Source organism: Pholcus phalangioides, unplaced genomic scaffold, assembly GCF_987345545.1.
Source record: "Pholcus phalangioides strain wild (caught in Gottingen) unplaced genomic scaffold, Ppha-v1.0 ptg000017l_1, whole genome shotgun sequence".
Lineage (NCBI taxonomy): Eukaryota > Metazoa > Arthropoda > Arachnida > Araneae > Pholcidae > Pholcus > Pholcus phalangioides.
In genome coordinates, this window is record NW_028301610.1 from 10,877,493 (window position 1) to 10,892,042 (window position 14,550).

Genomic DNA, 14,550 nt, shown 5'->3' on the forward strand with positions numbered 1-14,550 from the left:
TTTATATCGAAAAAATGGATAAAGAAAACAATACCAACTATAATGAAATGGATCAACACCACATCAGGATACGCGACATCAAAATTCTAATCAAAAAGATTCCATAGACATAATTCATGTGCATATGAGTAATCAAGAAAATATAATCAAAGCACATTGATTGAATTAATCAGTTCAAACATGATCATATAAAATATTCTCATTCGGTTAAGGACACTGAAATATATGTTATGAATCATGATTATTATAAATGTGACATGATTACGTGTTCATGCAACAATATTAGAAATGAAAATTTGACCACATGTTGATTATTATGTTTTAAATTCTTAAACATTCATGCTTTTTCAAATTTGAGCCTTCCCAGATACGATGTTCAAAGCTCTTGTGATAGGTTAGATACTTGTGGAATTTGAAAAGGTAGGAAAAAAAAAACATAATCGACATAATTGGAATATTTTCTCTTCGATGTATGATTTTGTCGAACCTCAGAATCCTGAGTGTACAAAGAGGTTTCTAACTGGTGATTCGTGGAACCTCCCAGGGTATTGAATACTGTGAAATATTTCATTTGTGTTGCAAGAAAAATATCTGTATTGAAGAAATATTCATGTTTATTTGGATTCCGTGGAACAGTCTCGTAACCATAACCAGTTTCGCGTGAACAAAAACGTTAAAAATGCCTGGTATAGAGCGGATGGGAAGTAAATAGCAGAAAGATGGCCGCCGTCGGCTGTAAATGATAATTACAATGAAAAGGTTATGAATAGAATCTTCTCTATGAAATTTATGGGGTTAAATTAAAGAGCGAGTTGTGGTATCAAGAACGTTTGAGATGATTAACTGTTGCAAAAACCAAAATTCCGACTTACGCGAGTAGAATCTCTCGCGATTGATCATTTTCATTCCCATTTTTTTATTCTCAAACCGGTCCATGGTACTCCAAATAATAAGGAAATAAGAACAGCAAGTTACTCGGATCCATCATCTTATCGTACGACAAACATAACAAAAAAGCTTGCACAACATCACACAAGTCAAATATTGTAACAAAACAAATAATTCCAAGAATTTCACTAACAATATCATCAATAGCCACTATGACGTTACGTTCGTTGTTGTCGTAAATATACCAGGGAAAATCATAATTTTGTTCAGATGCATATCGTATGCGAATTCGACAAATATAGGAAGTTTCTGACAGTTTTGTTAATATATTTTTTTTTGTCATAGTGGCCATACTGTAAACTGGTAGAAAAAAAATTTCAAATTATTTTATTAAAATATTATTTGTTGTGCGAGAATTTGGATCAGAACCGGGGGAAAAAAAAAATCACATTTAGTAGAAAATATCTAGGTTATGTATATGTATAATATTGAAGATTAATCGAAAAGAAACAAACAAAAATTCCCATTCTGGAACATAATAAGATAAGAATAGCAGTTTGGACCGCACGATTTTCTTCAAGACTTGATGGAGGTCCACAAACATTTAACCAACAAACCGGTATCGAAAGTTCCACTTGCTTATGTCTAAAGAGAGAAAAGAGAAAAGAGCCAACTCTTTTGTGTTGGTGAGCTCAAGCGATATCTTTGGAGTCCGAATCTCTATCGACGTAAGCGATAGCGGGGGTATTCTGATTGACCACACACTTGCGCATGTGCTTCTCGAGAGTGCTAGGCACGGAGAAAGGCATGTCGCAAAACCTACAGCGGTAGACGTCTTTGCCCAATCGCCCGTGGGTTTTCATGTGTCGCGTGAGTTTAGAACTCTGTGCGCACGCGTAGCTGCACAGTTCGCATTTGTAGGGTTTCTCACCCGTGTGGGAACGTCTGTGGACTGTCAGGTTGCTGCAGTTCTTGAAGACTTTCCCACAATATTCACAAGTATCGTTCCTTCTTTGTTCCTTGTTCGTCGTCTTGGAGTTAGAATAAGGAACCAGAGCGGTAGAGGTTCCGATATTGTTACCGCTGGTCCCTGGACGCGGACTGATGGACCTACCTAGACTCGTGGGTGTAATAGACATCAAGGCACTTTCCGATGAGGAAGATTTGTCGAGGCGTGGTAAATCCGCCGAGTCGTTCATTCCACTGAATACGTCCCTATGTGTGGCCTGCACGGAGGGCATCCAGAGACCGGCATACAGCGATTCCCTGTCGGTGCTGCGCAGGGGATCGCCGATGTCCAACTTTAGACGCTTGTTGGCATCAAATGCGTTATGTAGATGATGGGGATGATCAAAGGCACCAAAGAGGGGAACAATATCCATCGTGTGCGAACCACCTAACTTGTTACTACAGAATCCGCGATGGTTGCTGTAACTGTTTTTACTGTTACTATTCTCGTCGTCTCGTTTCATTCCACTCGGACCGTTTTCGATCACCCCATGATTCGAATTATTCTTCTCGATCTCTAAAGAAACAGATTTATCACTCTTGTTAGACATCGAGGTCTTGATACCGCTTTCTTCCAACGCTTTTTGATAGGCTTCATGGTATTGTTGAATGTTGCTCAGTCCTATCTTGTCCATGACTTCACTGATGAGAGAATGTCTAGGTGGGGACTTTTCATTTTCTTTGGAAGCTACGTCGTTACCACCGTTTTCACTGTTCCCAGAACTCTTGCAGCCGTTATCATCACTATTGAAGTTTGTTGAGTTTTTTGTCTTTGGTTGATCAGCTGGTGATCCTCTTGATGCAGGGGTAGAACCAGCCGGCCCTTTGGTGCTCAAATCTTCTGCCATCATGACTTCACTGCTATCATCGAGATCTTCGCCATCATCAAGTTCTTCCTCTTCGTCGTCATCATCGTCAAGCTCTTCCTCTTCTTCGTTATCTGCCGTTTGGCCGTCTGATCCATCATCATCGTCTAAAGGGGTGCGTGATCTTCGTATCCTATTCGGATCATTCTTCACTTCTGAAGTCGAATCAGGCGTTGATCTTGGTGATTCTCCAGTATTATTTTCGGTTCTAGTTTTAGTGTTGTTCTGATGCGTCTTCATATGTCGTTTTAGCTTACTTGCCTGACTACAGGAATGTCTACATATTCGGCATTTGTATGGTTTCTCTCCCGTGTGGCACCTCCTATGCACTATAAGATTGCTTTGGAAACGGAAAGACTTGTTGCAAAATTCACAACTCCACGTCTTGAGCAATTTGTTAGAATCGTCCAAGATATCTGCACTTCCACCTTTGCTACTTGTTGATGACGCTGATGATCCTTGTATTTGGTTGTGATGTTGCGAAGAAGATGGAGTAAGGCTTCGTCCGGGATGTAGATTCAAGGGTGGCTGAGGAGTGGACGTTGGTGTAGAAGGCTGTGAAGAGGAAGACATTGGTGGGTGAGTGAAAGGAGGAGTGAGTTTTCTAGGAGACGGAGCCATCGTTGGGCTAGTAGCTCCAGCAAGTTGCCTCAATCTTTGAGAATAAAAGTCCATTTGGGGTTCGAAGCTCAAACCCATCGACGGTGGACGAGCTCTAGCTTCCAAACCAAGTGGTCCTCTATCTGCGAAAGGGTTCTGGTGATCGAATGGTCCTATACCCAGCGGTGGAAGTGGTACACTATGAGGGCCGTGATGGTGGTTCATCCGGTGAAACTGACCATCACCGTTGTTCCCCACCGCGGAACTACTGCTGAGCAAATCAACGCGGAAGTCTTGACTAGACGGTCTCGCAAATATACTCGGTGTATTGAGAGATGTTGGCGGAAACTGACGATCACCTAATGGCATTCGAAGTAGCTGCAACGCCGGGTGATTCTCCAGCGCCAGCGACTGTTGAGGAAGCACGTGATGCGAATGAGCGTGGCTGGGCCCGTTCATGGAACTGGGTGGTAGAACTGGAGGCAACGGAAGACCAATACCACCACCACTGCTTCCAGGTAAGAGCGACGGCGGTGGTGGTGCCGAAGTCGGTGGAGCTGCTGGTAAAGGAGCCGATGACGGTGGGTTGATGCTTCCTCGATTGCCGCTTCCCGAATAGGGCGTCACCAAATAAATCTTCATACCATGCATATGCTGAGCGTGCTGCACTAACGTCCACGCCGAAGGAAACGCCTGCTTACATGTACTGCAAGTGTACGTGCTAGGTTCTGCAAAAGACAAAACATCCATGTCAAAGCTCCAGAAAAGAATTTAATTAAAAAAAAATCAATCTTACACATTAAGCATATGAATCATGTTTCCAATTACCGTCAATTGTCACAAGTCGTTTCATATATTCAAATGTTATTCCAATGCTTCCGATTCTTAATTTAGATAAAATTTTAATTAAGATTATGACGATGATTATGATGCCATGACTTCATTGTTGAAATGTTTGTTTGCCACAGAGCATCCAAATAAAAGACATTTATCGTTAGAAGAAATCTATAATATTCCATGATCATTGCGGAAGATGTGAATTTTGTAATTTTGTGAGACAAAGAGATCGTCTTCGAAGATATTGGCGACGATATTCAGAATTTAACGAGAACATTTCATCGACCATATGCGAGCTTATGGTTTCCCTGATGGAAGAAGTCAAGGTTACTGACCCTTGTCGCTTCCGTTTGGGTGAATTCAATTCCTATTGTTGACCATGACCACAGGACTTGACCATGTTTTCGGTTAGCCTTTTTACCTCCCTTCCCTACAAACATCCTCTATGGGTGAAAACGTTACAATAATCTGTCGATCATTTGCACCCAATCCGACAGTGGGTCAGAGGTTGACCGGATGTATATCGATCGATACCCTATTCACTTCGGACATGACTAATGACGTTTAGGGTTCTAGTTTCGTGCAGTTTTTGAATCCATTTATGTTTGAAATTATCAAATTTTATCATTGAATAATTACGTCATTGTTGTCAATGCATAGTAACTAGCATAGTAACATAGTAGACTCTCGCTAATCCGACACTCGCTAATCAGACCGGGGTGTGCCGGATTACCAAAATCACCGGATTAGTGGAAGTTAATTGAAAAAGTCCATTCAAATAGTATAAGTTTCTATGCAGCGACAAGTTTTCTGGCTCTATGCTCGAAGAAAACCAGCTCAAAAAAACGTCGGATTATCGGACGGGCCGGATTATCGATAGTCTACTGCAGGGTTGTAACTAAGATTTTTGTATTGCCTTGCCGTCCGGGGCAAACATGATTTTGCCGCACCCACCCCAATTCGGAATTCGATAATTTTATAACGGTGTACTATGTGTTCACCTATAGAAATTGCCACCCCTCTAAATTCTGCAGCTCGGGGCAGTTACCCCCCCCCCCCCCCCCTCTAGTTCCGGTCCACTGTATTTATTAATTGCAAATAGAATGTACATTCCAAGTCTTTTTATAATTTCAGGTTTAGAGCACATTGAAGCTATTTATGAAACTTTTTAGCAGATTAAGAAATTTGTTTTTGGACAATCCAATTAGTGTCTTTGATCGTAGCTGTAGTTCAGCAAAAATTGGATAACCGAGCAGTGTTAAAAACTTAATTATTTTCCAACCTAGTCTTGTCTGCCAGACAAGACTAGGTCCGCGTCCTATACCTGTCCCTTCCGGGATATTAACCCTTTACCCAGTTGGGTTGGGCCATTCTGGGGAAAATCCAACTAGATCTGGTGTTTCTTGGTCATTTAGCTGGCTAGTTGTTTTTCTAGTCTTTTTCAAAAATTTTCACGTGTACCTTTAATAATAGTAGTCTATTATTAAATTACGTGAAAATACGGGACGTATGGTTATCCAAATAATGACTAAAATTAATTCTGGTTGTTTAGTCCCCGTTTCTAGTTGTTTTTGAAGAATCTAGTTGGAAAATTTTTTGTTTGTTAACCGAGGGGTAATACCTAGATAATGCTATCGACGTGTAGAGAAACAGCAGCTTGACGATGACCCCTGTCCAGCTATAGCTACAAGGGGGAAAACGCCTTTTCTTCTCCAGATCGTTGAATGTGTGTGTGTGAAAAGGACATTCTTTTGAGCGACAATTTGTTATCCACTTTGTAGTGCGGTATCGGTAACAGCTGCATCCGATGTGATTGGCGTGGATGACGACGATGATGGAAGTGGCAGCGGCAGTCGGTGGACTCATGCGAGTCCGGTGGGTGGCTTTAGATCACGGACAAGACAGACAGACGGACGGACGAACATCAAAAGGTGATTTTGATGGATCTGTAGATGAATCGAAACCTTCTGCTTTCACGTTCCAGGTGGAAATCCACGGGCATTACATTGTCCTTATTACATATCGCCAACAACTAAATAACACGCCAAGTCAAGATGTCTGCTGGTAATTATGCGGAATGATTCCAAGTCCTATTTTTTTCGATCCTTCCTTGTCCCTTCTAAAGACCGTTTCATACATTGTTCTCATGATAATATATTCAACTCTCTCTCTCGATATCTGCAACCCCACTTTCCCCTTGGAATGTCAGTGTCCTTTGGGTCGGACAAAATGTCTAGCTGAATCGCTTTGACAGAGATGGATTCGGCTGGAATATTTTAATTTCCTGTGAGAGGGTTGGGAAACGGTTCTCCTCATTCTATTCTCTCTTTTCCAATTCCGAATTACGATCGACCCTCCCTTCTATGGTTTTTAAACTTTGAAAAATGCTGCAAGAAGTCACAGATATTTCAAAGGCGGAGGAGGGGGGGGGGGAGGGGCGCTACGCACCAATGTCAGTGTTTTTTCGCCATTCATTGAGAAAATGAAGCCCTTCTTTTGATGGAAATATCCGATTTTGTATTATCTATCTCTCTCTCTCTCTCTGTCTGTTCTTAAGACTCACTTAATCAAGATCGCGTTGTATTTATTGTGTGTGTTTTTATTATTATTAACTAATTAATTTAGTTTGCGGAATCTTTTTCCTACATTATTAATTAGTGAGAATCAAAATCCGCGACAGGTGAAATCGGATTTTGCCCCTCCTCACAATCACCACGACGACGAATGTCAACACGTCAGCTTTAATTAAAACCTTCCCTAGAAATACCTAATTAAATATTAATTAGCAAAAATGAATTACGACTAATTATTTCTTGACAGTGACTATAGAAAGGTAGATAAGTTCGGGGGGGGGGGGAGGAGGACGGTGGGGGGGGGGGGGCGAGGGGCTCTAAGACTCCGTTCGGCTTTTCAGAAAGACGACGAGGGATGACAGCGCGAGAGATAGATATACATTTACTTTTCCATCGTTACCTTCCAATAGTATTATATCGTAATCGTTTAACAATGCTGTGTTGTTGTTCTCTCTGATGTTCACGATAAAAGTAGTCGTCGTGGAGCACCCATTCGGAGAAAAACAAACGGAGGAGGAGGAGAGGGTGCTCTCTCTCTCTTTCTCTCTGACGATGATTGGATACCTCAGTGAAATCGGATTTAATGTTTTCGGATTGCTAATCTTCTTTGTGTGCTTGAGGTGAGAGCAATGACACTAGTGAGATTTCGAAGTGAATTGAATAGACTTTGGTGAAAAGAGCAAGTGCCCCATTCAGAAAGATGACTTTTTAAATGACTAGTCACTGATTAGATCTCCCATAAAAAGGAGCTGGCACACTCAAATTATGTATACAGCATGCATAGTAAACACGGGGCATGACATTTTACTGACGAACCGTAGATCATAGGCCCGGGATTACGCTGTAAAAGTTTTGTAAAAGCTCTCTGATAAAATTCAACCAATAAGATCACCGGTTGCGTTATTCTCGAACGTAACCGATGCGCTTATTGGTTGAATTTTTCCAGTTTTATTAAAAAAGATCTTTTATCAACATTTTATAGTGTAATCCCGGCCTTAGAGGCATACTTCCAATTTGAAAATGTTTCCGAATAACGTGTGGCACTCAGATATGTCATTCATGGTTTCAAAGAGTTGTAGTTATTAAAAAAAAAATTAACTTTTTATATACCAGTCCCCGTGTGGCCAAACCCCAACGAGAAAGTTGTTGCCCTGTCTCTCTTGATGCCGACAAAAAAAAAATTCGCGTTTCTAAATGCAATATCCACCGAGATATTCGAATTCGAAGAACGGGGGAAAAAACCGCGTTAAATGCGGGAAACCCGTTTTACTCGAATATCTCGGTGAATATTGCAACTTAGATGCATGAAAATATTTTTTGTTGTTGGGAGAAGAGCCGTAAAGGGAGCCGTAACTGGGGAGGGGGGGGGGCAGGCCGGTCTGGGTCCCCGGGTACTGGGCCCGGAGGAGGCGTCGAATTCACACTCTAGGAGTGTGTTCGGGGCCACATCATTGATTTGAAAACATGTCGCGGGACACTTAATCAAGTGATCTGGAACGTCATAACACGTCACTAAATAATAACGTAAGTGATCTGTATATGTGGCCGCGGGTCGCCTAAGTGCTCTGAAACTGCGCAGCGATGATCCGTAAATATGCCGCGGGTCCTGCAAGTGAGCTCGTGGAAGTGGTCTGGGAATGGGCAGCAAGACACCGAATTGATCTGAGAATGTGCCGCGGGTCGCCTAAGTGCTGTGGAACTGTGCCGCAGGTCACTTGGTTGCTCTGTAAATATGCCATTGTTGACTCAAGTGATCTGGGAATGTGCAGCGGGCCACTGAAGTGACCTATAAATGTGCCGAGGGTCACTGAAGTGGTGTGGAACCGCACTGCTAGTCACTTTAGTGATCTCGAAAAGCGCCGATTAGTTCATTTTTTACAAAATTATGTTCAGCGTCGCGAGCCACATCGGATGATTCCGAGCACCACATTTGATCCGCGGATCATGGGATATGAACCCATGCATGTTTTAACTGCTCATTCTACATGAAACGGGATGCCAAAATATGTGCTTGCCAAGGCTAACAAAGTATCTTGAATGGATGGTTTAACTCGGAGGTCTTCAGCCTTTCTCGAGTTGCGAGCACTGCCTATGCCTATCATCAAACAGAGAGCACCCCCTACGTCAAGGGTGCTCAACCTTTAGGAGAGTGCGGCCCACTTCATTGGTTTGAATTGGTGTGATCTGTGAATGTTCCGCGGGTCTTTTAATTGACCTGTAAATGTGCCGCGGGTCGAGTAAGTGATTTATAAATTTGCCACGGCCCACTCAAATGATCTGTAAATATGCCACAGGTCCCTTGCTTAAGTGATATGGAGGTATGTCGCAGGCCGCTGGTGTGATCTAGAACTGACCCATAGGCCTTTCAATTCATAAAATTATCTGTAAATGCGCCGCTCAGTTCATTTTCACAAAATTAGGGTTTGAGGTCACAGGCCGCATCATATTGGCCCGAGGGCCATGAGTTGAGCATGTATACCTTACAGCAATGTTTGGCATACGTATACTTGAAATATGCATTTAATCGTAATTCTAGAAAGCAATTTTTACAGGGTATTTAATTGAAGAGTTTATCAAGTGCTCGCGAGCACGAAATCTGCTCAATGATCATGCCACTTTTGGTGCTTCAGGGAGCACCATGGTGCTCGCCTGAAGATAGCTCTGGTTTAACTTGTCAACCAACCTCCCGAGTACAAAATCAAGAACAAGCATCGAGGGTGCAATCTTGGGTGCTTGCGAGCAAGAGGGTAAAAATGCCTGCTCTGAGGTTACGGTAACGATTTCGGTATGATATCAAAGAAATATCTGGTAGGGGGCGCTGACAAACAAGAACTAACACTTTGCTCTCGATGGGAATTCCATCATCCACAGAACTATCGTTTCAGGACAAAAGAGTGCACCATAACTAGTATTACTAGCTAAAGAGCACTGAAAGGCTTAAACCAGGGTGGGTCTCAACTTTTGGAAGCCCGCGGCCCGGTTATATTTATTTTTGTAAGTGGAAGGCCTGGCCAAATACACGACTAATGGAAAATGAATGGGGGAAAAAATATAAACGGCAGATCAGTCGTGGCCCGGTATGAATGATGTCACGGCCCGGCGGTTGAGAAACACAGGTACAGATCATGCACGCTCAAATCATGGCTCGCATGTCAAATGTTGCCCTCGGGTTCATCTGATGTGGACCGCGATCTCAAACCTAATTTGGTGAAAATGAACTAAGCGGCACATTTCAAAGTCGTTTAATTGCCTTTCAGCACATCCCCATCTCACTTAAATGACCCGCGGCACATTTAAATACCGATTGAGTAACGTGCGGCACAGTTCCTGAGCACTTAAGTGGCCGCGGTGCATTTTCAGACCACTTAAGTGACTTTCGGCGCTGTTCCAGATCACTGAAGTGTCCCATGGCACATTTACAAATCATTTAAGTGATCTGCGGTGAAGTTCCACATCACTTGCGGTACTTACTGATGAGTTGAGTGACTCGCGGCACAGTTCCAGAGCACCTGAGCGACCAACAGCATATTTCGAGATCACTTGTATCACCCGCGCCACATTTACAGATCACTCAAGTGCAGTGGCGTCGGAGCCGCGCGTGCAGTGGGTGCTCGAGCACCCACAGTATTTTGTGGCACCGGTCTGAGCACTCTGGGAATGGATTCAGAAATCAAAATCTCCTACATAAAGATCAAGTGCACCCACAGGTTTGCAACACTTCCGACGCCTCTGCTTAAGTGACTTGCTACACTGTTCCAGGCCACTCAAGTGTCCCGCGACACGCTTTCAAACCAATGAAGTGGCCCGCACACTCTTAAAAGTTGCGGCACACTTCCAGATCATTTAAGGGACACAAAACACATTTACAGATTACTTAAGAGTCCCACTACACATTTGAAAATCACTTAAGCAGTCCGCGGCACATTACAATCGATCCCGCTTATAACGTTCCCCTTTAGAACGTTTTCCCCGCTTAGTACGACTAATTTTCGTGATCCCAACTCTAATTCTCATTAAGATTTCCCGCTTAAAGCATTTTTTCCCGCTTACAACGCTTTTTATGACGGTTTTTTCGGAAAACGTTATGAGCGGGATCCACTGTATTCAAAATCAAGATACTATATGTAATGCATGGATGATCGATGTACCAATGGTCAAGATTTCCGTCTTTTTGTCTCCGGGACATTTAAAAGGATACCCGGAGCCTATCCGGTAAAAACAAAAGCCATAAGTGCAGGAGAAGTAACAAGAAAGAACATCATCAAGCTCCTGGAAAAGGGGGGGGGGAAGTAGAAATTTTCCCGTTCAAACAAAATTAAACTGAAATTAAGACATTTTCTCCCATTTTCTAGAAAAAATATCCGGGAAAAACAGGAAGTTTTTTACTTAAAGGAAAAAAAAAAAAACAGAACTTAAAGGAAGAGCCATTTTAAAAAGAAATGTACAAAAAAAACAAAATGGGTTTTTTTTCCATTTTTATCCCGTTTTTGAAGCATTAAGGAGTGGAGAAGTGGGAGGGGAGGAATTTTTCCAGTTTTTCCCGTTTTTTTTTTAACTTGAGTGGGGGGGGGGGCAGAAAAAAAAAGGAATTTTTCCAGATAAAAATGATGTTTAAAATTGGTTGTGCAGCTGTCTTCAAGAAAATGGACGGTCGACATGTTCCGTCCGTCTGTCTGTCTTTTCCTACACCCTGGACACACACTCTCCCGTGTGTGTTATGTCTCCTGTTTGCTCCTTGTCCGTTTTTCCTTCCCCTGTCAGGATTCGTGTATGTATTCCCCCCCCCCCCACCCCCCACCATCGCCTTAAGGACACACACAAACTGGAAACGCCAAATCAATAAATCATTGAAATTTTAAACACTTGTTAAATGGCCAACGGAATCTCTCTCTGTTCCTTCTTTTTTCAAGCTGTTAGGAACATTACTAAAGTGGAGCAAAACGGGATCAGGAACAAATTACGGACCGCTATCGGCAATTACGGGATTCCCATCCTCCCGCCTCTACTGATTCCTAACACAGTACTACTAATATGATAGCGGTAATGACATCCTGCAATGGGGATTCCGAAAACGACTCGGCCGCATTGGTGATTGTACTTTAGCTACGATTCGTCAATGTCAATATTGAATAAATATTGGTGTTTTGTATCGGTTCCATGGAACGGTCTTGTAACCATAGGTACCCGTACGAACTAATAATTGGAACCTGCGGTTTAAGGAATGCTCCGCAACATTTCGCACACAGGCAGCGTTTCTCTCAACCTTTCTGAACCCAAGGACCAGTAAAATGTCTGAAGCAATCCCAAGGACCATCAGTTTACCGCATGAGTATTGTGACCGTATTATAAATGCATGAATAAAATACATTTTCGCATTTCCTGTATTTTACATGGCATTCTTGTATTTTTGACCGTTCCGAATGTTTTTTCCCCTTGAACTACACTGCAACTCCCAGTAGACCTTCATTTGTTATATATATTGGTGATTTCTCAACAATTTCAGCAGCAATTGGTGATTTTGCTGACTTATGGTGACGTTGTTGGTGATGATTGGCGATGTCTCGTATTTTGTTGTATTTGAGATCCCAATTGCCCTTATTTTTTTTCAATTGAATATGGTCACCTAGTTATAATGTATTTCTCGTGAAATACATTTGTTTACTGTGACGTTCAACAGCTCTTTATTTGCCCGACGTTCAGCGATTTCAGTGATAAAAATCTGACGTAAATTTCATTTTTTGGATACAATTAATGATATCTCGTATTTGGAATCACAATTTTCCACATTTTTTGTCGATGCGATATGGTTACCTCAAGAACGAAGGTTTAATTTTCAATTTAACTCATAAGGATATTACTAATATCGATTTCAACAATTGAATAGTTTCTGATTTAGTTAGAATTCATGTCTGCGGTCCAAAGGTGGTCCGCAGACGCAGACTATAGGTTGAGAAACGCCGATTTGAGGGATAAATTCATTGCTATCATATGCAGACGCGAATGAACCTTTCATCTAGCCATAGTTTCTCTTTATCATTTTTATCAGGATAGAAAGGGATCAAAGACGGGATTAGCAAATGCGTCCGCTCAGAACACGATGGGACCGTGCTCGTCCGCTTAAAACCGGACTTGAGACTGTCCGCTCAGAGCACATAAGTCGTTTAGGAAAACCCGTTTGGATCTGACGATTCCCGTGAAGTTTGTTTCACCTTAACATTGTCCATCTGCAAAGGAAGCCATCATACGATGATTTCATGAGAGAAAAAAAAAAACCGTGGTGACATTTCCCTGTCAGGATCTTATAATCTTATCTCATGTGGTAAGACGTATCTTAGAACAGAGAACCTTGGATCGGGTAATCCCTTAATTCGTCAAGGTTTCCAGCCGCCAATTACGGGAAGACGACGTTACCCAATCCAAGTTAGCCATTGTGTTGATAATTTAAAAAAAAAAAAAAAGTGGGGGGGGGGGATGTGTATTTGATATACACTTCGGGAAATACTCGTACATATAAACCCTTTCATTTCCAAAATGTTATTTGATCCGGGGGGTAAAAAGGAATCCGGGTTTTCCTAACGGAAAGCGGCAGCAAACAACCCGCAGGAGCTTTCAGGATACATGGGGGCAGCACAACAGGATTGCGGGAGAGAACGAGGAGTGCGGGGATCCAAAAGGAATCCCATACATGCATAATTAAATACACAACCATGTAAATGAACAAAGTTCTCTCTCTCTCTCTCTCTCGCGAATTTTGCCCCCCCCCCCCCCCCGACGACGAGAATTCTCGCTATCAAAATAAAGAGCGCAAACACAAAAAGGAGTAGAGTAGAGAGGACAAACACACAGATCCAAATGAAATTAGCGTAAAATATTTTCCGCTTTCGCTACAATCTCGCGGAGTTTTCTGGAACCAAACAAAAGTTCTGGTAGAAGGTAAAGTAGGATAAGGGTTTGTGAGAAGTCGTCGTCGTCGTCGTTTTGGACCCGATATATATACATACACACACACACACACACACACACGTACCCTTTCCCATTTAATTATATTACCATTACATTCACTTCTCTCGATATAACCTTTTACTTTCCTTTTGCCCTCTCTCCCCCACACCCCCATTTTACCTTTTCTCCGGGACGTCTTTTGCTGAAATCCTTTACCCCATACGCCAAGAAAATTGAGTAAACATTTACTTATAAACAATTCTTTGTGGGGGTAGAAAAATGTGCATCTTTTCAGTGTGGGGGTCGTTTGAAAACGCGGTTTTGTATCGCTTTTCACCCAAAATGAAATGACTGACTCTCTCTCTCACTCTCTCCGTCTCCTTCCGTTTTCTTGGAATACCTTTGGACAAGCGCAAACTCGATCTCTTCCCCCATATACCACCGAAAATGTCATCGTGCCTTGTTAATTACGTTAATTAGGGAATTTCATTAGCAGGAGTGAACAGGAATCGAGAGGCAAGCAAAGACGATGTTGTTGGTGGGGGCCCCGGCAAATAAAGGTAACGGCTAATTGCCCCTCCTTCCTACCCTACCCTCTGCTGCACCACCTACGTGAATTTCCGGATCCCTTTCTGGGGGAAAATTCATTTTAATTTATTAACTCCATTCCTTCTGTTTTCCCTTACTAACACACACTTTTTAGGAAATGTGTTTAAAAAGATACACGAGATTCGTTGATGCATCGGATACTATTACACAGATTAGCTCTCTCTCTGGGTTTTGTATCGAATGAACTGATTCCGTGTTTGCTCTCTTTCTCCCATTTTTTCCCAGAG

The 14,550-nt window shown here is 42.3% G+C and overlaps 1 protein-coding gene across 2 annotated transcripts in view; it reads right to left on the reverse strand.

Annotated features, from left to right (window-relative positions):
- Positions 1–1,088: 1,088 nt before the first annotated feature.
- The window catches only part of LOC149072368 (BCL11 transcription factor A-like), a 114,187-nt gene continuing 100,725 nt past the window's right edge, over positions 1,089–14,550 (reverse strand). For both annotated transcript variants that reach the window (XM_089246163.1, XM_089246164.1), the window contains exon 3: positions 1,089–4,090. In XM_089246163.1, coding sequence (XP_089102289.1) covers positions 1,581–4,090 — 2,510 coding nt within the window. In that variant the 3' untranslated portion in view covers positions 1,089–1,580. The remainder of the gene's footprint in view (positions 4,091–14,550) is intronic.